The sequence below is a fragment of the Crinia signifera genome, chromosome 11, assembly GCF_055691185.1.
Source record: "Crinia signifera chromosome 11, ASM5569118v1, whole genome shotgun sequence".
Classification (NCBI taxonomy): Eukaryota; Metazoa; Chordata; class Amphibia; order Anura; family Myobatrachidae; genus Crinia; species Crinia signifera.
In genome coordinates, this window is record NC_139227.1 from 103,762,453 (window position 1) to 103,786,308 (window position 23,856).

At 47.7% G+C, this 23,856-nt stretch overlaps 1 protein-coding gene across 4 annotated transcripts; it reads left to right on the forward strand.

The window, feature by feature from the left end:
* Positions 1-573: 573 nt before the first annotated feature.
* BTBD10 (BTB domain containing 10) lies at positions 574-23,178 on the forward strand. Of its 4 annotated transcripts, XM_083164083.1 has the most exons (10): positions 604-731; positions 4,461-4,543; positions 5,616-5,745; positions 10,244-10,440; positions 14,921-15,206; positions 15,464-15,566; positions 17,121-17,241; positions 18,313-18,510; positions 20,322-20,432; positions 22,146-23,178. In XM_083164083.1, exons 3-10 carry the CDS (start codon positions 5,645-5,647, stop codon positions 22,454-22,456), a joined length of 1,428 nt encoding a protein of 475 aa, XP_083020209.1. In that variant the 5' UTR covers positions 604-731; positions 4,461-4,543; positions 5,616-5,644; the 3' UTR covers positions 22,457-23,178. The 4 variants fall into 4 exon arrangements, with proteins under 4 accessions (XP_083020210.1, XP_083020208.1, XP_083020209.1 ...); XM_083164082.1 differs by lacking the exon at positions 4,461-4,543 and having other exon boundaries at positions 599-731; XM_083164084.1 differs by lacking the exons at positions 4,461-4,543; positions 5,616-5,745 and having other exon boundaries at positions 574-731.
* The last annotated feature ends 678 nt before the right edge of the window (positions 23,179-23,856 follow it).

The following is a 23,856-nucleotide window of genomic DNA, read 5'->3' on the forward strand; positions in this document are numbered from 1 at the left end:
AAGCCACAGTATGGAAAATGATGGAAAACAAACCAAGCTGGCATCATCGATGGTGGGAAGCCTGATATGTTTCTCTACCTCTACCCCTGATTCTCTACCATTTGCTGGGTTCGAAACATCAATGATGATGGTAATACCTAAAACATGGAGAACCAGGGGGTGGGTGAAACAAATGATGGTCCCTGTCTCGTCAGTTGTATGCCATCGATGGTTATTCACCAGGGAAGTCCAGGAACAGAGCATTTCTCATAGAGAGGGTCAGGTAAGCAAGTATGATTTACACTGAAGATGGATGGCCACCTTTGACTGGTGGACGGGGTCAGAGGTCATAACCAACTGTTTGAGAATGTCACACTCTACACGCCAGCGTGATGACATCATTCCAGTCAGCAGCTGGTTTAGCTGTATAGGGTGACGGACACACCTGAGTTATGCTACAGCCACAGCAGGTTCATGGCGTCACCGGGGTGACGTCATCCTCCCAGCCCATAGGTCTTTTCAAAGAACAATAAAGAGTCCATGTCCATGACCGTGCGACGTTACCTCGTCTCGCGAGAGCCGCCCAGGACGCTGCCCAGCTCTCGCGAGAACCGCTATCCCACTAATAGGACGGCCGCAGATCTCGCGAGATTCGGCCAGCAACGAGAGGTGACGCATTGAGGCTGCGGATCGGTGTCTGTGCAACGGTGTCCGGCGGAAGCGGCGACATGGAGGTGTAGTGCGGCCAGCAGGTGAGCCACTCGTTACAGCGCGTGTCCGGGGAGACCGGGGCCTTCGGGGAAGCGACAGGGTCCCTGTGCTGGGTCAGGCCTGGCTACTGTGACTGTGAGGTGTACATTTTCACAGTATGGGGTCAGAAGTTGTGTATGGGTGGCTCTGACCGCGGTATGGGGTAGGAGCCCTGTATGGCGTCGGCTCTAACAGCAGTATGAGGGCAGGAGCTGTGATGGGGGGGGGGGGGGGGGGGATGCTGACAGCAGTATGAGGGCAGGAGCTGTGTATTGGGGGCTCTAACAATATGTTGTGTATAGTTGTGTGTGACAGAAATGTGGTGGGGGCGGGGATATAGGTATAGGGCAGTATGCGGAGGCGGGAGCTGTGTATAGGGCAGTATGCGGAGGCGGGAGCTGTGTATAGGGCAGTATGCGGAGGCGGGAGCTGTGTATAGGGCAGTATGCGGAGGCGGGAGCTGTGTATAGGGCAGTGTGACAGGATTATGCGGGGTGGGAGTGACAAGAGGAGGCGGGAGCTGTGTATAGGGGAGTGTGCGGAGGCGAGAGCTGTGTATAGGGGAGTGTGACGGCAGTATACAGGGGCGGGAGCTGTGTACAGGGGAGTATTCGTGGGCGGGAGCTATGCATAGGGAAGTTTGTGGAGGTCTTGAGCTATGTATAAAGGATTGTGACAGGAGTATGCGGGAGTAATGCATAGGGGAACATTCGTGGATGGGAGCTATGGATAAGGCAGTTTGCACAGGTCTTGAGCTATGTATAGGATAGTGTGACAGGAGTATGCAGGAGCTGTGTGGAAGTGACAGGAGTATGCGGTGGTGGGATAGGGCAGTATGCAGCGGTGGGAGCTATGAATAGCGCGGTATGCGGAGGTCCTGAGCTATGTATAGGGGAGAGTTGCATGAGTATGGGGTAGTGGGGCTATGTTAGGGTCCTTTTGTACCAGGAGCGGTGTGTGGAGTGAAAAAAATAAACCAGAAGTGGTGGTGGTTGAGGGGAGTGTGTGATGGGGGCTATGTCAGGATCCTTATAAAACAGAAGTGGGGGGGTGGGTGGTAATGCGGACCAGAAGTGGTGGAGTGCATGTTATCTTATGCTGATTAGAATGATATGCAGCATGCCTAGTATGCAGTTGCTCACAGAATATAGGCATGCTGCATATTTTAATGAGCAGAAGCTGTATCTGTTTGCAAATAAGACCCATTTTAATAGAAAAGGTTAAACGCAAAAGGCACTTGGTGCTACCGAGTCACACGGAGTACACATGTCAATTAATGCTTTCTTGAGCAGAGGTAGTGTATTAGTGTTACATGAAATACATGTGGTCTTGTCAAGTTTGAGGGGATTTTGTGCTGATTACTTTCCCAACTTTGGATCCTGGGATGATTCCTTGTAGACACCGTCCCCTAGACTACTATTGAGGTGACCACCATTCATGTAATTCCTGGTAACCACCATCGCTTCTCTCACTTCATCGCCGTCCACCAGCGCTCATCTGGTATTACCTGCAGATGGGTGTCAAGGTGGATGGCTTTCCATAGTGTCCTGCTATGGAAAGCCGTCCGCCTCAGAAAATCACTTGGACGGATGGAAAACGCCCATTGTGTATGGGCTTTAAGCCTGTTATGGTAAATAGAAGCTTAGTGACCGGTCCTCTTCCAGGCCTCTTATAGATTACACGCCAGCGTTATCTGCTGTGATTTACAGGTAGCCTCACAGCGGATTTAGATTATTAGTCTGTATAGGATCTGTCTCCGCCAGGGTCAGACTGGTACATGTACCTAAATTTAGGCTATAAAGCCATGTGACCTAAATAATTCTGTGTCAGGTGGAGTACACCGCACATACGGATAATGTAAAACAGCCTGTGATCTGGTCAGTTACTGTATCCATTAAGTCATTAGAATGTGATCTGTTTATAATCCAAATGTGAATGTTTAGATTGAATCCCATTAGATTTATATATCCGAATTGATCTTTAATACAGTGGAGGGTGATGGTCAATGGATTTATTCTCCACATAAAGTTCTTGGGAGCATGCAGCTTTGGTTCTTGATGCAACATGCAGAAGAAGGGTCTCGTTGAAAATGTTTGAAGTGGTGACTACACTACTCTATGGAAAGCTGTGCTCCTGTGGGGAGCATTATTAGGAAAGCATTTCTCAACCACTTTATATGGGCTTAGAGACGTTCAGTCCTTTCATGGAATGGAAACCCTAGAACTGTAATGTTGTATGCATGGATCCCAAGTCACCTCCTTACTTATCTAATTTGTAGGGGGTTGCACTTTTCTTCCATCTTTATACAAATTGCACTGCTTTGGTGTGTCATCTGCAAGTGACGTCAGTGCGAAGGGGATGCAGTTAAAATCCCGGCGGTCGGGATCCCGGCATTCAGAATCCCGACCGCCGAAATCCCGACACATTCTCCCTCCGTGGGTGTCCACGACACCCCTGGAGGGAGAATAAATTAGTGTGCCGAGCGTAGCGATGCACCGGGTCCGCTGCGTGGCGAGCGCAGCGAGCCCCCAAGGGGGGGCGATCCACGTCCCCCCTTGTCGGGATTCTGAACGCCGGGATCCCGACCGCCGGGATTCAGTACTGAATCCGTGCGAAGAACTACCACTAACCTGGGCCCAGCCTACAGGGTGTTACAGTGCTGTGATACAACATAAAACCTTTGTTTAGTTTCCTTGGTTTGGACAAGTTTTTCTGATTCAGAGATGGATGTTCTTGCACAGCCTGAGGAGGCAACATTGGATCAGAACATCTTGCATTACTCAGGGTGTCTGGCCTGCTAGATATGGCTGACCTGAATGGTTGCTGTTGTCCGGATATGTACACGTGGACAGCACAAGATATTGTACTCGCACCCGCAGGTGCATTGCCTCCTGAAAATAATATCCCAGATGGTCCCTTCCCTTAGCCAGAACCCCAGGGGCTACTTCTTCCGTTCCCTGACCGCCTCAGGAAAAAGCTAATTGCAATCAAGAGATGAAGGGAATTTATAGTACATTATGGTGAGGTTCTGGGGTGTAGGATTGACCATGTTTAGGTCCACAATACCATGATCGACCCCTAGTGGTTAAAGGTGTCTAGTTAGCCTTCTAAACTTGGTCAGCCACTTCTAGTTACAGTGGCGGGAGAGCGACACCTGTGAATGGTCGATGAGAAAGTGGTCAAGGTAGACACAAGTTTTTCATGTTGTTTTTGGGTGCAAGTCCACTGTCTATGTAGATGCCGTTGACCTAAACATGACCAATCTGCCGTTCAGATGCGATCGAGAGAGAGAGATGTCACAGATGTGAATTCAGTTTATACTGACCAGTGCAACCACCGGTGCTTCTAAAGGTCTGAGGACAACAGTGATTGGGTCTTGGCACCTGCCCTAATCTCTTCACTTAAACTAATGCTGGATCCACACACTGATATCTGACATGACCCCATTACGTGCTGATAATCTGATGTTAGTTGGATCATTGTCAGAGTTAATTGTTGGAAAATGTGCTTGAGATGACATCATGGCCTGGTAGTGCCCAGCAGCCAGATGTTTTCCTGCATCAGATGGCTGTGTGGAAAATGGACAGTTCCCCATGTGCGGCCAGTGTACATACTAATATAGATTTATTACACAGATAGAGCTATCCTCATCTAGCCCTTTAATAGGATGAAGTGAGCCAGAGCTGTTGGACCTAATACTCTGCTGCATTGTTCTATGTATCTTATTGCAGCTGAGAACAATAGATGATGATGATGGCTCACCAGAGGAAGCTAGATGAGGAAGGCTCCATCTGTATATGTAGTGCATCGGCGGGTGAGTACACACATTGGGACGTTCCTGCAGCACAGCCAATGAGTGGCTGTGCGTATGGGTGACCACCAGTACACGGAGTGTGGGGTCAGACATTGTGCTCAATAATGCCGGCATCTGTTATTCATTTGAGCAGATATTATTTTGTTAGGGAACAGTGAGCAGTTTGAAGACTACAAGGGACCATTTTTGGAAGCTCTGAGGGGGAAGGAGGCACTTTTCCTCCTCCATTTAAACAAGGCCCATATGAAACCGGAACTGCAGTTACTTAGAGGCTGCTGGCCTTGTGAATATGCCTGTCCTGCTGAGATCAGTAAACTGGTCCCAGGCTGTCTGCAAGTATAGCCTTTTCCCATAGGGAATGGTTGCGGACTTAGGACTGTTTGCTTATTGTACAAAAGTTCCCCCCCCCCCTGCTTAAAGATGTAAACATAGACTCTGCCAAATAATGTTGATCGTGCCAACTAGCGAAGTAATAAACAGGGCGCATAGGAAAATGTTACTAGGGGACCCCTACTCCTGTCTGTGCTGCACGAAAGTGACCGACCTCTATTTACTGAATGGTACAGATCACTGCTTGTGCTCCTCACTGGGTTGCTCCATCTGGCCGCTGCTCTGTTGGAATTATACAACCAGCATGACTGTTTACAAATCTAAATAAGCTACATGCTTGTTACAGGGGATGCATTTCATTCATAGAGCCTATGCAGGGAAGGACTCTATTGCTCTGTAATGGTCACTAGTATTGGTTCTGTGTATAACTGGAGACTCCAACAAAATGAATTGTTGTACTTGGCGTACTCGTCTTCTGTACACGTCCTCTGTGCTGCCGCAAAACGGTGCACTCTATGCGTATTCACTGATGTAACTGCAGCCCTCACACTTCTGCCCTCACCTCGCACCCTGTATTTGATATGCTTTTGCTCTGTTGCCTGTATGTGACAATGTCCCACGTTCTGATGGCCCACATGACTGATATGCCAGCTAGTGTTACCAAGCACGCGCCTGCTTCTGTTCTGCATGACCTCCTGTGTTATCACTACTGCTGTGTTATATAGGTGATGTGTGCTTGCAGGAGAGTAGTGTGAGGAAGCTTGGATTGGCATGGCAGCTCGTCCCCCTCCCTATGACAGTAACTCCAGTGATCCAGAGAACTGGGATCGGAAATTGTGTAATAGACCGCGTAAACTGTACAAACACTCAAGGTAGGTACCACAAAGCTGGCAGCACCTCGTGATTGGCATGGCACTTCCTCTCCCATGCATCGTGGGTGCTGAGATGGCTCATTGCATGATGCTCATTCATTGCTGCTCCTGCTTTGTATTGTTATCACTGTGTATCTGTCACTAAGTGTGGTATTGCTCTAACCTGCTTGTAGGTGCGGGTAAAGTACTGCGGCCTGGGCCTGGCAGGTGTGAGAGATCAGGCGCTGGTGTGCTTACTGTGATGTGTATATTGTACAGCACCTTCATGCTTGGTGCGCTGGCGTCTCATTGCTGCTGCTGTGTATTGTTATCACTGTTTATCTGTTTGCGTTATTTGGTGTCTGTCACTAAGTGTGGTATTGCTCTAACCTGCTTGTAGGTGCGGGTAAAGTACTGCGGCCTGGGCCTGGCAGGTGTGAGAGGTCAGGCACTGGTGTGCTGACTGTGATGTGTATATTGTACAGCACCTTCATACTTGGTGCGCAGGCGTCTCATTGCTCTGTCTGTACACAGTTCTGTTGTTGTGGGATCCTATAGCAGTGAACTAACCTGGTATACTAGTAACTGGTATACTAGTACCCCTGGGGGTACTCTGCAGAGCAGTTGGGGGTACTTTAAAAATAATATTAGTAATGGCTGAAGATGACAGTCTTTCAATGGCAGAAGACCCATTGCTAATGGAGAAGAACCATGTTGTGTCACTTACGGTTCTGTCTTCAGCGTCTCATTGTGCTTTTGCCTGACGTCAATCCACTGGGAGCTTCCCATGCTGCCCTCAGACATCAGCAATCTACCCTGCGCTGACACGGGTGGAGGAAGCAGCGGCATTAATCCTACAGGTATTACTGGGAACCCTGGAGACCATACACAACCAGCGGCCAGACACGGAAGGGCCCGATTCCTGACCGCATACTACTCCTTAATATAAGGATACGCATACCGCTCACTTCCACTCCACTCTTAAGTACTGTCTACATTTCCAATTAAGAGGAAGGGGTACTCATCAATGAAAAGCCTAATCAAGGGGTACGGGAGAGAAAGGAGCGGGTGGGGGTCACCTTAGGGCTATTTCACATGCTCCGGACGGCGAAATCCCGCATGGCTGGGAAGCCGTGCCGCACACAGTAGTTTACAATGGAGGGGATGGCCACAGCCCAGCAGCCGTCCCTTCCAGTGGTGGGATCCGGCTGGGCCGTGGCCATCCCTTGTGAATGGACACAGTTGTGTCCATTATTAACTACAGTGTGCGGCACGGCTTTTCGCCGTCTGGCAGGAGCGTGTGAAATAGCCCTTAGACTGTACACGGTAATACCAAACATAAGCGATGCTATCGTGCCGATGCACACTCTCTATAGTACTGAGCACTGCTAATCCAAATCATTATAATCCATTCTGCAATCTAACATACAGCAAATTAGAGGCGATTAGCATAACGTTACCCCACAAATATGTGCCAAGTGACAGTGACCTTGTGCTGAGTCCATAACACACAGGACGTCCAAGGCACCACACTAGTGTTACATAAGTAATAAGCAGAAGCTATGCGTTAGGAGTGTTACATTGGTAGGAAGTAATAATTAGAATGGTAAAAGGTGTTGCATAGGTAAATATAATAATTAGGTGCTAATAATAGCATACAATATGTTATACTGACATTATTACATTCAGTAAAGATACAAAGTATCAGCTAGCCCCAGATAAACGGTATCGTTCTGCCACAAACTGTTGGCCGCCTTCTTCCCAAACGGAGCAGTAACGTGCGGTGTTTAGTTCTATGTAATCCTGCCATTATATTGTGTATTCATCTCATTGGTGTGAGCAGCTTTCACCAGGGGTCTAGTACATACATCCTTCCCTCCCCAGATAGGGATTTGTCCCCGTTAGGCTGCCATCTTGGGGCGCTGTTGGCATCCCCATGCCCTTACAGTACTTTTGGCCTTGTCTTCACAACCCACCACTCTTCCTTTTGCCCCATTTTGCAAAATACATATGAGTCAGCAGGGCACGAGGCACTTCGGCGATAGCATTGTAGCCACATTTTAAAAATAAACTTAAGGCCCCCAATACACTATGTAATTCACCTGCATTTCGGGCTCCTTTACTGTGATTGCAGCAATCCATCATAAGAAAAGAGCCCAAATTACAGGTGAATGACCTACCGAGGTGGCGCATAGGGGAATCCGGGGGGAGAAGTCGCCGCAGTGTATGGGGGCACCTGTACATCCAACACTGATTGCAGCAGATGTTCAGCTTGTATTAGGAACCACCATTAATATATGCTCCTCTTCTGGCAGCAAGGATTTGGGAGATGATTACATGTTTCTAGTACATAATATATTTTCTAGATAGATATTTTGGTACTTGTGTAGTTTCACGGCGCCGCTACTTCCGGGTTCTACGCTCGCCACAAACTATGTTAAAAAAAAGTAACTTAACTCCATGCCAACATGGATAGTTCATACCTCCACTATCCATGTTGGCATGGAGTTGATTTTAAATAGCGTACCGAGCCCGCAAGGGGACTCAGACGCGCCGTGAAACTACACAAGTACCGATATTTTTTAGTTACAGCACCCCTTACTAATTGGCTGAAGAGCTCGCTCACACGTGCATTATTTCTATACTTTGAATTGTACATGAATTGCGCTGAAAGATTTGTTGCGGTTGACCAATTCCCGCCTCCCCCTCCCCCTCAGATGTCAGCTATTGGTGGTCTGTGACTTTATTGCAGTCTGTCCATTCGAATTTGCTCTTAATTATACAGTAAAGTAACAGATCTGTCACCAAATAATTATAGTCATTTGGCTGTTTTATGCCACGTCCATCTCTGTCACTGGTATGAGGGCAATGCCAGTAGAGTACCCTTTCTGAGCCACTGCGGAGAGGATCCGACTGCTGCAGTCACATGTTCGCTGGATGACACAGGTTTAAGTCATTCTTTCGAGTAATTTGCAGCCGCCGTGTTAGCAGATCTGACGAGTTCTACTAGAAAATCTCGTTAGCCTGGGAATAGCTTTAGAAACCACCCCCTCCTTCCCGTCTGTGTTCTGCCTGTCACTGTGGGACATCCAATAGCAGGCAGCTGGTACGACTGCTCTCACAAAGCAGCACTAATGGGGTGGTGTGGCTGGAGACGTCAGCCCGATCACTGTGCACGGTGTGGACATGATTCCTATTGATACTGTATCTCCTGAAGAGCTGCCACTGAGGCTAAAGGACATCCAGAGCTTGTGCCGTGAGGTGGCAATATGCTGAAGTTGGCAGGGAATGCACAGAGATGCTGACCTGGCTGCTACAGCATCCCCCTTTCATGGCTCTGGCTTCCTTTGTGCTCTCATTCCAAAGGTTTTCCAGTGTCTGAGCGGACGAAGCACGAGGTGTGTATTCATTCACACGGGGACACTGGGGCACTGGGGAGTGTTGTGTTGTATTCATATGACATGTTTTATCTTTGTAATAACTGGCATCATTCTTCCATCCATGATGACCTGTGTAGCAGTAGGGTCATGTCGGTCTGTATATATGGACGTACTTGGTGTAAATTGTGCCATACGCCTCGCTCAGTGTCCTGCGATGCTGCAGCGCTCGGTGTAAGCCTAGAGGTGCAGATGTAACTTGAGGCTCCTGAGTGCTGCCTGAGGCCATTGATCGAGGGGGGGGGGGGGGGGGGGGGAAGTGCTTGGAAGACAAATATAAAGGTGACAGTGAATCAGAATGACTGTGTATAAGTATATATAATTATACTACATGTATATGCCTAAGCTGTAAACGTGGCCTCTGTAATTGGATTCCGTGAGCCGCTGACCGTAGTCCGGATTGTGAAGAGTTTATACTGTTGTGTAATGCAGCTGTGGGGCGCTCAGTGTACACGTTCCTTATACAGAACACCAGATACTGTACATAAGGAGAATGGTCAGTTTCTATAAAGATTTACCGCATTTTATTTAGGTGTGTGCTGTGTAATGTTAATGTGAAACCCTTCTTGGTCACATGGGCAGTGCCAGCTAGCTATTTGGCCCGGGCATCTGTACTCGGCTTATTGCAGTGATGACAAGAGATTGGTCCGTCAGAGCCTTGGTTATAGATCAGTAATTACATTTCCCATGTTCCCATCTGAGCATGGACTACGCTGTGGATGGTGCTGGGAGACAGCCAATGCCCCAGTGCTCAGCATATATAGAACCATTGTATGTTGGTGTCACATACTGAATGTACTACCTGCCAGTGTTTGCAGTCCTTTGTGTCTGACACTGCTATAATCTACTGTACATACAGCAGGCATCTGGCCGTCTCTTATCTTACTGTCTGCCAGCTGATATCTGGCTGGCACCTGTTCCTTTACCCTGCGTCCGTCCACTGATCAGAATTGTTCTGGGCAGAATGAAGTGCACTACTCTGATTGTTGCATACATATCCCCTAATTCTCCCCTGAACAGTCAGTGTCTCCTTTCACCCCTCGGCACACACCTGTAATGCTGTTATTTGTTCTTCTTTCCAGCACTCCATCACGCGGTGCTAGAGTGGGATCTAGCCACAGGAAGATGAGTTTTCATGGTGCCAGTGGCGGTCACGAACGATCAAGAGATAGACGACGCTCAAGTGACAGGTCACGCGACTCATCGCACGAAAGAGGCGAAAGCCAGCTGACTCCTTGCATCCGAAACGTTACCTCTCCTACACGCCAGCACCAAAGCGGTAATTAGCACAGTGTTCCGTTGCAGTCACACACGTTACATGGGCATAATGGGATGGGCAGATAAACGGCCAGGACGGACACATTCAAGGCCCACACACACCAAAAGTTCTTTACTGGAACCAAAAAATACTACAAACTGGTAGCAACAGTCAGATATTTACATGACAAATCCTGCCAACATTTACTGAGGAATGTTACATGATTTTAGCGTGTACTGTAGCTGCTTTTAGAGAAACCCCACCCATGCTTAAAATGTAGAAAATGTAGTATCAGGTGGGGTATTATGAGGACTTGCCTGGCTCCCAAAGTATTTGTCAGTGTCGCTATGTGTAGTGCCTATTTGTGTTGTGTTACTTTGTGGATTGCGCACATTGGGGGACAAATGACAACTGTCTCTCTGGTAACCGGGTAGAAAAGGGATGTTTTCTGTAATGGCCAATCAGATGATTGCTTTCATTTTTTATATTGCACAAGAAAAATGAAAGCCCATTGCACCATGGGAAACCTCTACACCGTTACCTGTAGTGCAGTTCTCATCCCGGTCACCCACTTAACCCTCTGTATATGGCTTTAATCTGTCACTGTGGTAACTGCATCATTTGTGACAATCACATGACCTCGTATACATCACAGGTGCCACGTATAACTCTGAGAATGTTGCGTTGGTCTGTAATGATTTGCGTCCTTTTTTTTTAGACCTCTATTGTGTGTGTTTCGTTTGCAGTTTTGCGTGGAACTCTGGCTGACGCATATTGTAGGTGTTCCTGCGATTTCTGGAGAGTTGCGCATGTGACTGCAGTTTAAGTAGTGACAGGGGGCGGCACCGAACCACTTGGGGGTAGTGGCTGAGCGTTTTATGGGAGGCGACTGTGCCACTCCGACCTAAAGCACAGCCAGCCTGCGCCTTGCTTCGTTGCCAGGGGGCAGCCGGTGATGTGCAAGCACTCGCACTTCAGTGATGCGCCCCCCAAACAGGGAGGGAACATGGCGGGGCAAGCAGGGCAATAAAAATATATAAATTGTAGTCTGCGCCAACTGGATTGTGTTAGCTGCTTTGTATCTTTTATGTTGGGATTTGTTTTTGTACTAAAAAACGCTTTATGTGGGGATGGTGTAATGTTAAGACAAAGTAGATAAATGAGCACCTGCGCTGGACAAGGCATGCAGGGCACCTGTGCTGAGCGGCCCCCCTGCCGCCACAGGTTTTAGTTTTGTGAGGATTCTCTAAACTACAACCCAATCTGAATTGGGCCCAAAGGACGGTGTTAGAAAGCAGGAGAGGAATTAAGACCCATTTGCCATGAGTATCATTAGGTCCTGTTCTTGTACTGCCGCTCACTACCTGTCATCTATATCCTGCACAGCTGTCACTGGTCATTTTAGCCATACATTTACTAAAGCCTCTAAAAATTAAGAGGTGTGGTTTCCCATAGCAACCGATCAGATTCTGTTTGCAATTTCTCTATTACAGCCTTCAACATCATACACAGAATCTGATTGCTGTGGGCAACATCACCTCTTCTTATTATTAGAAGCTTTAGTAGATGTACCCCCTTAGTGGGATGATCTAAAACGTATATTTCAGAAGTTCCGCCTCCCCCCGGGACCCTCTATAACTAGCGCAAGGTGAAGTCTTCTGTCTCCTCTCACCATGCCCAGAGCCTTGGCCTATGTAGATCACATAACTGAGCACTGTACAAGCTTCTCCCATTAGGGTCTTCGATGGGTGGGAACCCCAGTGTTAGCACCGTGCGGCTTGTATTCAAGCTTAGTTTATTATAATTAGCGTTGTCCCTATGTGCGATCTCGGTGGATGTAATTTTTATAAGCACTTTGTTTCATTTTTGTACATTTGCTTTATGTTTACGGTGTTTGTGGATTCATTCTGATGTGGAAGGAGCCATTTTATGTATAACCTATGTATATAATGTACATCGTTACCAGAATCTATGTGCTGCTCATTTCATCCAAATATCTGTGTGCATTGTGTGTCATTGTGCGAGTGGCTGCTTTTGGCTAAAGAACGATATTAAGTGGCATTACGGTACAGTCGCTCAGAGTATGGTCTTCATGTAATAGAACTATTGTGTGCGCGGGCATCACCGGCTGTTCTGTCATTACCGGCACACTAACCTGTACGACCGCCTGCGTGGCTCTGCTGACAGTAGGCTTTAGGCCAGTGATAGTTAACCTTGACACTCCAGCTGTTGTTGAACTACACATCCCAGCATGCCCTGTTACAGTTTTACTACTAGGCCATGCTAAAACTGATGCAAGGCATGATGGGATGTGTAGTTCAACAACAGCTGGAGTGTCAAGGTTAGCCATCACTGCTCCAGGCAGAGCTGTACATAGGCTGCTTATAAACTAAAAACAGAACCCCTTTTACTATATCTGTTTACACAGTCTGTTCTTGGTCATTGTCCGTTAGTGATTACTGAGAGGAGATTTTATTGCGTCTAATTAGTTCTCAGCACCATGTCCTGAAGTAACCCCAACAATCGGATACAGGAAACGAATAGCCTCAATCAATGACAATAGAATTACTCCGTGGCACTGCTTCTAGTGCTTGGATACAAGACAGGGGCACAGCGTTTCCTACAGGGGTGGGCCTGTTGGTTGCAGGACCCTCTGTATTGTAAAGCGACACTCTGGTTTCAGCAGTTTTTTGTTTGTTTATATTATAGCTGCTTTCATTTATTGAGCAAACTCGACAGAATCACACGGGGCTGGCAACTCTCATGCGGAAAGCCTACGCTCCCTGGTGGGGACATGTCTGTTGGTCCCTAGATGAGGTTGCTTTCTGCAGTGTAGGGGACAGGTGCCCCTAGGAATACACAGGCATCGGTTGCTTTAATCTCTGGTGTAATGTTAATTTTAGTACAGTTTTATAACGCTTTGCGGTACAACCTAAATTATAAGTCGCCGTAGCTTGGGAGACTTGTCCACCGGTGATGGCAGAAGCTGATTGGATAGGCCCTTCTCAGCGTCATTTATTGCTGAGCTCTTGCACTGAATTGGTGCTTTATAAATGACTCCCAGTTATTACTATGAGCGCTCATAAAAGGATAACGAACATATATACAAAATGGGCCGATAGGCTGGGCACTCACAGGATGGTATAGCTCCAGTATTGGCATTGTGGGAGCTGGGCAACTGTTGAACAGAACTTACAGTATAAGGTGTTATAGGGACTTTTTAGAGAAGTTCTGTTTTGCTATGGCGCAGTGTATTGCTGTTCTCATTTCTTCATGTACATCAGCTAGTTCCAGTTATTCAGGTCTCTAAACAGACAGCTGTGTCCTCATATATAACTACTGCAGTCACACCAAACAGACCCTCGCAGCGTGCCAGGTTCCGTGGGACTCTATTGCTAGTCGTCGTCTTTGCTGGCATGCCTCTTGGTCACAAGGTGATACATCTAGACGCGTCAGGAGACTCTGCTGATTCACTTATATATCTGTGTGCATCTGAGTCTGTATACGCAATATACAAGTTTCTTCATATTAATCAGCACAGTCTCATTTTGCAATCTAGTCGCATCACATTATAACAAAGGCGTTCCATGCTAGCGGAGTTGCACAGGATCTGGTGCCTCAATAGCACCATGTATCTCCTGCTGCATGGCGTATTGAGGCTAGATGGTCACATCTATGGCCATTTCTATAGAGCTCATTCATTTAAATCCTCTAAACAATATAACCTTAATCTGTGTCCTCGTTCCTTAATATGAGCTACTGGAACAGGACAAACCTATGTAACCTAAGGACACCTGCAAACTCCATTACACAAATTTTTTTCTCGTATAGTTTGCATCTGAAACAGATGCTGCAGAACATCTCGGCACTAATAAAACGCTCCCTGTACTGCAGAACATCTCAGCCGCTCACTGAAATGCTCCCTGTACTGCAGCACACTGAAATGCTCCCTGTACTGCAGCACACTGAAATGCTCCCTGTACTGCAGCACACTGAAATGCTCCCTGTACTGCAGCACACTGAAATGCTCCCTGTACTGCAGCACACTGAAATGCTCCCTGTACTGCAGCACACTGAAATGCTCCCTGTACTGCAGCACACTGAAATGCTCCCTGTACTGCAGCACACTGAAATGCTCCCTGTACTGCAGCACACTGAAATGCTCCCTGTACTGCAGCACACTGAAATGCTCCCTGTACTGCAGCACACTGAAATGCTCCCTGTACTGCAGCACACTGAAATGCTCCCTGTACTGCAGCACACTGAAATGCTCCCTGTACTGCAGCACACTGAAATGCTCCCTGTACTGCAGCACACTGAAATGCTCCCTGTACTGCAGCACACTGAAATGCTCCCTGTACTGCAGCACACTGAAATGCTCCCTGTACTGCAGCACACTGAAACGCTCCCTGTACTGCAGCACACTGAAATGCTCCCTGTACTGCAGCACATCTCGGCCGCTCACTGAAACAAACACTTGATTTTTTTTTATCCCCTATAGATCGAGAGAAGGAATATTGTTCATCCCGGCCAAGCAGCCCCCGTCCTCAGAAAACCTCCCCCAACGGTTCCAGTAATAACTTCGGGCTCAGTAGCCGTAACAGTAGCCAGTCCAGCCTGGAAGGGAACGGTAAAACTGCCGGGGAGATGGTGTTTGTTTACGAAAATGCAAAAGAAGGTGCTCGGAACATCCGCACAAACGAGCGAGTCACGCTCATAGTGGACAACACCAGATTTGTGGTAGACCCGGCTATATTCACTGCGCAGCCCAACACAATGCTGGGAAGGTTGGTATTCAGTGCGCGCGGGCGCCCTCTTCTGTTGTCTCGCTGCTGTAACCACTGAAAAATCACAATTTAAACCTGCTTTTTATTGGTTACATGTTGAATGACTTGTGCACAAGCACCAATCTCTTGTGTACGTGGCGCTCGCACCGTCGGGGACTGCGGTACACCAAGAGTTGTTAATATGTCTGACACCATGCCTTTTGTATCTCTGTACATTCCGCTTCCTGTGGCTGAAATATGGCAATCTTGTCGCGCAGGATGTTCGGATCTGGCAGAGAACACAATTTCACACGTCCTAATGACAAGGGGGAGTATGAAGTGGCGGAAGGAATCAGCTGCACGGTGTTCCGGGCCATTCTGGTGAGATTTTCCTGCCGGCGCAGTCCGTGTTTTCTCCCAGTATTGTGATAGGCTCCGATGGAGGTTATACTGTCAGTACCTCTAAGTCTCTCTGTATTATGTGGCTACTACGTTACTCTATGCGTGTGTAGAGTATGTCCGTCCTCTCGCTTTTCCCCCAGGCAACTTCATCCGCCATTTGTAAAGCGGTTTTCATTGCATGTTGCGGTAACTGTGGGCGGGATGAGTGTGGATTGGCTCCTGTGCGGCTGTGTGTATTCTGTGCACTCCGATACTTACGTATTCTATATTACGTTTGCTGTTAAAATATGCAGATTGCCCAAATCTAAAGGGTATGCAGTCGTTAGATCTACAGTGTCTAGGTCGACACGAGTTTTTCATTTTATCTTTGAGGCGACACGTGTCGACAGCTGGTATGTCACACCCTACCATCCACTACAGCGTGGTGGGAGAATATAAATAGTGTGCCGAGCGCAGCACGGGGAGCCATGCGAGGGGACGCCGTACATTCAGACGGTGTCAATACCGACCTATGTCGACCTAGACGCCCCAAAAAAACATGAAAAACTCACGTTGACCTTTTTGAATGGTGACCGTAGATCTAATATACCCGTAACCATGTAAAGATGGTGTCTAGTATGGTCTCCTGGAGGTCAGGCTGGAAACAGTAGTTTACCTGCAATATGGTGCAGAAGGAGAACCTCCATATATGCAGGCTGGCGGAGCCCAGGGAATGGACAGGATAAGCTAGTACAGTGGTGGTGGTATACCCTGGCTTTAGTCCCTGGCAGGAGTCCTGTGCGCAGGCTCTTTCCTCACCAAAGAGCAGTAGTAGATTTCTGGCAGTCTTGTATCACCATAGTCTGTTTCTGGTTTTCTTTGGCTGTCTCTGTAATGCTACCTGTGCGAGCGTGTCTCGGTGATATTATTGTGGAGCAAGTCCCTCGTACTGCGTGGCTGAGGCCAGTAACCGGTAGATGATAATCCTCTCTCCCTGGCATGTGTACTAGAACTGTAGGACTGCGGTCATACTCCTCACTAAGGGTATTTTACTGTGATTGCTTGCGGTGTCAGGGCTGTCGCTGAGATTGTAATGGGCCAGTAAAGTCGTACAGAATGAATGCACAGTGCCTTGTACATCACCGTGTATTTGGACATTAATGGTCTCTTGTCACCTCGGCAATGTGCCCTCTCCTCCGACCAGATCCCTAGGCCCTACTATATGGGGCTGGTTAAACGCCATAATAATTTTCTGGTAAAGTTGCTGTGAGCGGCATTCAGCCGAGGCTGGGAGCAACACTGAACGGCTCTGGAAATACCACATAGAGCGCCCCCTAGCTTCAGTTTTAGTGATCTGTGACAGTGTGGTGTTCCTGTGCTCCCAGAATGCTTGTGATAATGAAGGACTAACTGCCCTCTGTACTTACCCATAACCTCTATGTATGACCTGTATAACACGCGTGTCTCTCAGCTGTGCGGTTTGTGTCTTCTCACTGGTATCTTATTACTTTTTTTTTTTTCTTTGTAACTTTATTTATTTTCTGTAATTATAAGGATTACTACAAGACCGGGATTATTCGTTGCCCAGATGGAATATCTATCCCCGAGCTAAGAGAAGCATGTGACTATCTATGCATCTCATTTGAATATAGCACTATCAAATGTAGAGACCTCAGTAAGTATCCCAGGGGATCTTCGTGCCTGTCCTTTCATTTCATCACCTATCTTCTGACCACTTACCTCTCTGGGCAGATAAATGATGCAGTAACCAATTCTGGCAGCCTGCGTGCCGACCCTCCTCCTCTGTCGCTTCATGTCTGTCTGTCTCTCCCCACAGGAACTGCAAAGCTCAGGGCAGGACGCAGGCTATAAACACTGGTGGTACCGCGTAGAGTTGTCTCATGACGTGTGTGGGATCTTTGTTTTCCTACCTCCACATTCCCGTCACTTTCTTACAATACCAGTCACTGTTTAGTTATGTCCTCGGTTCCAGGGACCGGTATGGTGCCAACACAGGGCAATCACTGCGGGTGACAGCAGGCACTATCTGACCCTAATGTTCCCAACAGCATGGCTCCTTAAATAAATCCTTAGGGTTCTTACCAAGAGCAAATAAACGTTGTGCTCCAAATATGAACCGATAAGAAGCAGTGGCAGGAAAGAGGAACTGCACAGAATGAACACCATAGTTAAATTGACCAATCAGGTGCCACCTGCCCGGAGTGCAGTGTAGATCAGGGCATGGTATCTGTGGGGCCCCGGAAGCCTAGTTTGGCTGCTGTATTATGTTACCTCTACCTATTGGATAGCTGCTATCATCCTCGGTCATCTCCACTGATAGACGAGTGTCCATATTACCACAGTAACTTGCAATAAGGCTGAATAGCCTTAATTCATGCTTTTCGGCCATTTCTTGTATATAGGCGTTCCATCCGGCACCGGGAGAAGGAACCCCATCCTACACAATGGGGAGTAGTTATAGGAGATATTTAGTGTGGAACCCCTGCAGTATTACATTGTATCTAGAGGAGGGAACAATGATGTTCCCAGTACAATTCAGGTTACTTGGTGTTCTGTATATAGCCCTGAGCATATTGCGGTTCCTGGTCGCTTTTATCTGGGTACACACCTGTACAGGTATCGGGCCTCTACATGTAAGTGTATATGGAAGATGGCTTCTAATGCTCCTGTTCTGGGGGACACTTCCTGTCCGTTACTCATAGCTCCCCGGTCTCCTCTCTCCTAGGTGCTCTTATGCATGAATTGTCCAATGACGGTGCACGGAGACAGTTTGAGTTCTATTTGGAGGAGATGATTCTGCCCCTGATGGTGGCCAGCGCTCAAAGTGGGGAGCGGGAGTGCCATATTGTGGTCCTAACCGATGACGATGTGGTAGACTGGGATGAGGAATATCCTCCGCAGATGGGAGAAGAATATTCTCAGAGTAAGTATCTTCCTCTGTACCTCTCCCAATGCTGCTGGGTATCTGCCTCTGTACCTCTCCCAATGCTGCTGGGTATCTGCCTCTGTACCTCTCCCAATGCTGCTGGGTATCTGCCTCTGTACCTCTCCCAATGCTGCTGGGTATCTGCCTCTGTACCTCTCCCAATGCTGCTGGGTATCTGCCTCTGTACCTCTCCCAACGCTGCTGGGTATCTGCCTCTGTACCTCTCCCAATGCTGCTGTGTATCTGCCTCTGTACCTCTCCCAATGCTGCTGTGTACCTTCCTTTGTACCTCTCCCAATGCTGCTGGGTATTTGCCTCTGTACCTCTCCCAATGCTGCTGGGTATCTGCCTCTCTACCTCTCCCAATGCTGCTGGGTATCTGCCTCTCTACCTCTCCCAATGCTGCTGGGTATCTGCCTCTCTACCTCTCCCAATGCTGCTGGGTATCTGCCTCTCAACCTCTCCCAATGCTGCTGGGTATCTGCCTCTGTACCTCTCCCAATGCTGCTGGGTATCTGCCTCTGTACCTCTCCCAATGCTGCTGGGTATCTGCCTCTGTACCTCTCCCAATGCTGCTGGGTATCTGCCTCTGTACCTCTCCCAATGCTGCTGGGTATCTGCCTCTGTACCTCTCCCAATGCTGCTGGGTATCTGCCTCTGTACCTCTCCCAATGCTGCTGGGTATCTGCCTCTCTACCTCTCCCAATGCTGCTGGGTATCTGCCTCTCTACCTCTCCCAATGCTGCTGGGTATCTGCCTCTCTACCTCTCCCAATGCTGCTGGGTATCTGCCTCTCTACCTCTCCCAATGCTGCTGGGTATCTGCCTCTCTACCTCTCCCAATGCTGCTGGGTATCTGCCTCTCTACCTCTCCCAATGCTGCTGGGTATCTGCCTCTCTACCTCTCCCAATGCTGCTGGGTATCTGCCTCTCTACCTCTCCCAATGCTGCTGGGTATCTGCCTCTCTACCTCTCCCAATGCTGCTGGGTATCTGCCTCTCTACCTCTCCCAATGCTGCTGGGTATCTGCCTCTCTACCTCTCCCAATGCTGCTGGGTATCTGCCTCTCTACCTCTCCCAATGCTGCTGGGTATCTGCCTCTGTACCTCTCCCAATGCTGCTGGGTATCTGCCTCTGTACCTCTCCCAATGCTGCTGGGTATCTGCCTCTGTACCTCTCCCAATGCTGCTGGGTATCTGCCTCTGTACCTCTCCCAATGCTGCTGGGTATCTGCCTCTGTACCTCTCCCAATGCTGCTGGGTATCTGCCTCTGTACCTCTCCCAATGCTGCTGGGTATCTGCCTCTGTACTTCTCCCGGGGCGCCTCCCACCCCCTTGTGTGCCTGACTAGCAAATCATGCAAAACCCACTTCTATTTTCTGCATGTTAATATGGGGTTAGGTCCTTTAGGTTACGGTTAAGTTGTGCGGTATTTGCATGGGTTTGTGACATCAGTAAGGCTGTGTCTGCAACAATCACGTGATTGGTATTTAAGGTAAGCGTTTGTTTGCTAATAATCCTGACGAAAGAGCGATTTTAAAGACCTGTTTTGAAATGTTGACATTGACTGTTTCAAGTGGACCTTAGTGCCGCCTGTTGAGGTGTGAGTGACCTTTTGCAGAGCGCCGGCACAATTGTATCTACCACCGCAATACTAATAATAATAATAGGCTCTGTACAATGTATACAGAATGTTAGTGTGTGAGAAAATAGCGCCATCTAGTGTAGTATATCAGAAATGTCCAAATGTGTCCACTGCCGTAGGTCTGTACGTTGTGCACAGGTGTGATTGTGTGTCTGTCTGCTCAGTTATTTACAGCACCAAGTTGTACAGATTCTTCAAGTACATTGAAAACCGAGATGTCGCCAAATCTGTTCTAAAGGAGAGAGGCCTTAAAAAGATCCGCCTGGGAATAGAAGGTAAGTTTCCCATTGCGTCACTTATGTATACAGTATGTGTGTATCCATGTATGAGGAGCCCCGGGGCCCAGTCACTGAGAATACGCCACAGAGCAATCAATACAAAACTGTGTTCTGCCCTGCTGGGTTTATTTCAGGCATTAACTACAATTATTGGGGCAGATGTATTTAGCCTTAACAAGGGATAAATGCAAGGGTGCTAAAGGGGCAGATGTATTAAGCCTGGAGAAGAGATAAACTGGAGATAAAGCACCAGCCAATCAACTCCCGTCATTTTCAAACACAGTTCGTTGGCTGGTGCTTGATCTCCTTTCACTTTATCGCAGGTTATCTGTTCTGCAGTCTTAATACATCTGCCCCAAAGAGAGATAAACGTCCAGCCAATCAGCGCCTTACTGACTTTTTTCAAACACAGCCCGTAACATGGCAGTTAGCAGGTGATTGGCTGGATGTTTCGCTCTTTATCACCCTTGCATTTATCTCTTGTTAAGGCTAAATACATCTGTCCCATTGTGATCTGTTATCATTAGTATATATATATATATATATTTTTTTTTATAGCCTCACAGATGAATCATTACAATAGCACAAACTAAATAATACAACGTAGGAAATCGTGAGAGGCAAGGTCCCGGATTGCATCATTTTAGGGGTGGAGGGAAGAAACTCTGCGCTGTGATCTGATCTACCTGTGTCAGTCCCTTGCAGCAATATATGTGACGGCTGCACGGACCTCTATCAAGTCTCCCATGTAGAGGTGTCACATCCGCTGACCTGTGTATGTGAATGCAGTCATTGGGCAATAAGTGCAGCTCAGACGCCAGGAGCTAGACAGGGCTACGTAACTGTGTACCGGATCTGAATCGCGGCACGCCTGTTATTGGCACAAAGTTTGCGAATAATATTGTGTGCGGACTAGAGAAGGATAGCAAGATAGAGCTTTAAGTTGTAATGATATATTCGGTATGTATTTATTACCAGTTATTTATATAGGGCAGACTCCATCCATCCAGAGTATGCAGCCATTCACGCCTGTCCTGCCAATTGTATGGATTGTATTTACGCTGTAAACTTGCGATGAGCCGACTTCTGTGCGCACTTCCCTCAGTCCATGCGGAGTATTGCACCAACCTTCCCCAGTAACGTTCTAACAGTATTTGGATTGTGGAAGGAAACCAGAGGGCATGGCTGACAGACAATATCTAGGTTGACTACATATGGTCAACACAAGCAATATACTGACATGGAAATGGTCAATACATGAAAAGATCAATGTGCGTTTCACTCATATTAATCTTTTAGGGTTGACATCTGAGTTTATACCTATACATTGTCTGTGGGCTATTCCACACCGAAGTCTGAGTGCCTGGTGGAAACGCACTCAAGCAGTGGTTTCACCATTACACCATCGGCGTGTCCGTGTGTGTTTATATGTAATGTCTTATAGATGCAGATTCTGCATGTTGGTTATCCCTTATATTAAACACCCTGCATCAGATTGGCTGTGATGCTTCTAGCACATTGTGGTCTGTATTTCAGCACTGATATACAGATCTGACCTGTACTAGAAGCACAACAGCAAAGAGCGGCACCCCCAGGCAGGGAAAGGAAGCGCACATGCTTTGAAAGATGCAGGGTGCTAGAATGTACACAGGTGACAGTTTATTTCTGTTACGTGGGCGGCCATATCTCAACATGACTTCTCCCTTCCAGGTTACCCAACATACAAGGAGAAAGTTAAGAAGAGGCCGGGCGGTCGTCCCGAAGTCATCTACAATTACGTGCAGCGACCCTTCATCAGGATGTCCTGGGAGAAGGAAGAGGGGAAAAGCCGACACGTGGACTTTCAGTGCGTTAAGAGCAAATCCATCACAAACTTGGCCGCAGCGGCTGCTGATATTCCGCAGGACCAGCTGGTGGTCATGCACCCCACCCCACAAGTGGATGAGTTGGACATCTTACCCAATCACCCCACGCCGGGTAACAATGACATGGACCCAGACGGGCAGAACTCTAACTTATAATACAAACGTTACTGGGAGAAACTGTGTGCAAGTCCTTGGCACCCACAGGCAATCAGGCCTTGAAGGAGGCGCGTTCTGCAGGCACCGGTGAGGTCCTGCTACAATCAGTACACTTGATAAGAAGGGAGGGAAAACCCGGATGTGACGTGTGTACTGTTCACATGAGATGTTTTGGTTGTGCGGTGTGGACTATTTGTGTTACAGACCAAAGGAACAGGCAGACGTTCCGGCTATGTAATGTGTTACTGGTGTGCTTGTGACGTTGGCTGTCCGCCTCTCTCCCCCCTCGCATCGTAAAGATCCCCAATATCAAAGGTTTTGTCGCCCCCTCCCCCCTTATTATCGGGGTACACGTAATATTATTTCATAGTGGCACTTTATGGATGATTTCAGATGGTGATTGTAAAGTCATTTTATGGTATATTAGTGCATCTATAAAGGGTTACGTTTGGCTCTATAGTCCCCTCTAAATGTATTCATTGAGCACAAATGGGATGTTTTCTTCAGGCACTGGAGTGTTTCACTTAGGGACAGATTTCCTCTCCTAGGAATCTACGTCGCCCGACTTCGGCGTCCACAGCTGCGTCAGATGGGCGCCACGGAGCGGAGCACGTAATGCCTTACACAACACCAACTTTCTGGGCAAGGTTTACCAATAGGACAAGTCTTTATTAAATGATTGTATGTTTTGCATTTAAATAAAATGTTATTATTTTAAGACACCTGGGTTGTTGTATTTCCTATTGAATGTCAGGACATATGCAGACTATCAGACAAAGAGCAACGGTCACTGTTCATGGTCCTCTGCTTTTCTCTGTAGGTGAGCTTAGTACGCTGCACTGTCACAGTAACAACCTTCTCTTCTACTATGTGGCAACTCTTCTCTTGTCCTCGGTGTCACTTTTCCCATTACTGCCCCCTTCCTGTTAAGTCTGCCAGAGTGGATCTTTGTCTTACAGTGAGATGCCGCAAACAAGGCACCTGGAAGTCCCTAGGTTGGCTGCCTTTAACATCCAGAATCTACTTGAAGATCCTCACCCACCCCGCATATGACCTTGTCATAAGTGCTCATTCTCACACCCTCAATCATCTGGGGGATGCAGCGTAATTTGACTGTGGTTAGAGAGGCCAGGATTGAATCTAAGGAATGGATCTTTTCGATGAGTATAAAAATCCAATTTCCTCTCCAACCTGCTTATCTGCAGCTGATTACAGGTACGTCCTGCACCCCCATGCAAAATACTGCTGACAACCAGAGGTTGCATCTGATTGGTAGCGAAGGCTGATACTACAGTGTCTGCTGCGCCCTACACTGCGATCTGTCTGTGGCAGGTAAGATGAACTTGATATCTTCTTGAAAAACAAAGGTCAATTAAATGTAAATTAGTACTTATTCATAT

Coding starts and splice junctions, on each gene's coding strand:
- BTBD10 (XM_083164081.1), top strand. CDS start 9,013: ATGCACAGAGATGCTGACCTGGCTGCTACAGCATCCCCCTTTCATGGC. Junction 15,567..17,120: donor CGGTGTTCCGGGCCATTCTG/GTGAGATTTTCC, acceptor TGTAATTATAAG/GATTACTACAAGACCGGGAT. Junction 18,511..20,321: donor GGGAGAAGAATATTCTCAGA/GTAAGTATCTTC, acceptor CTGTCTGCTCAG/TTATTTACAGCACCAAGTTG.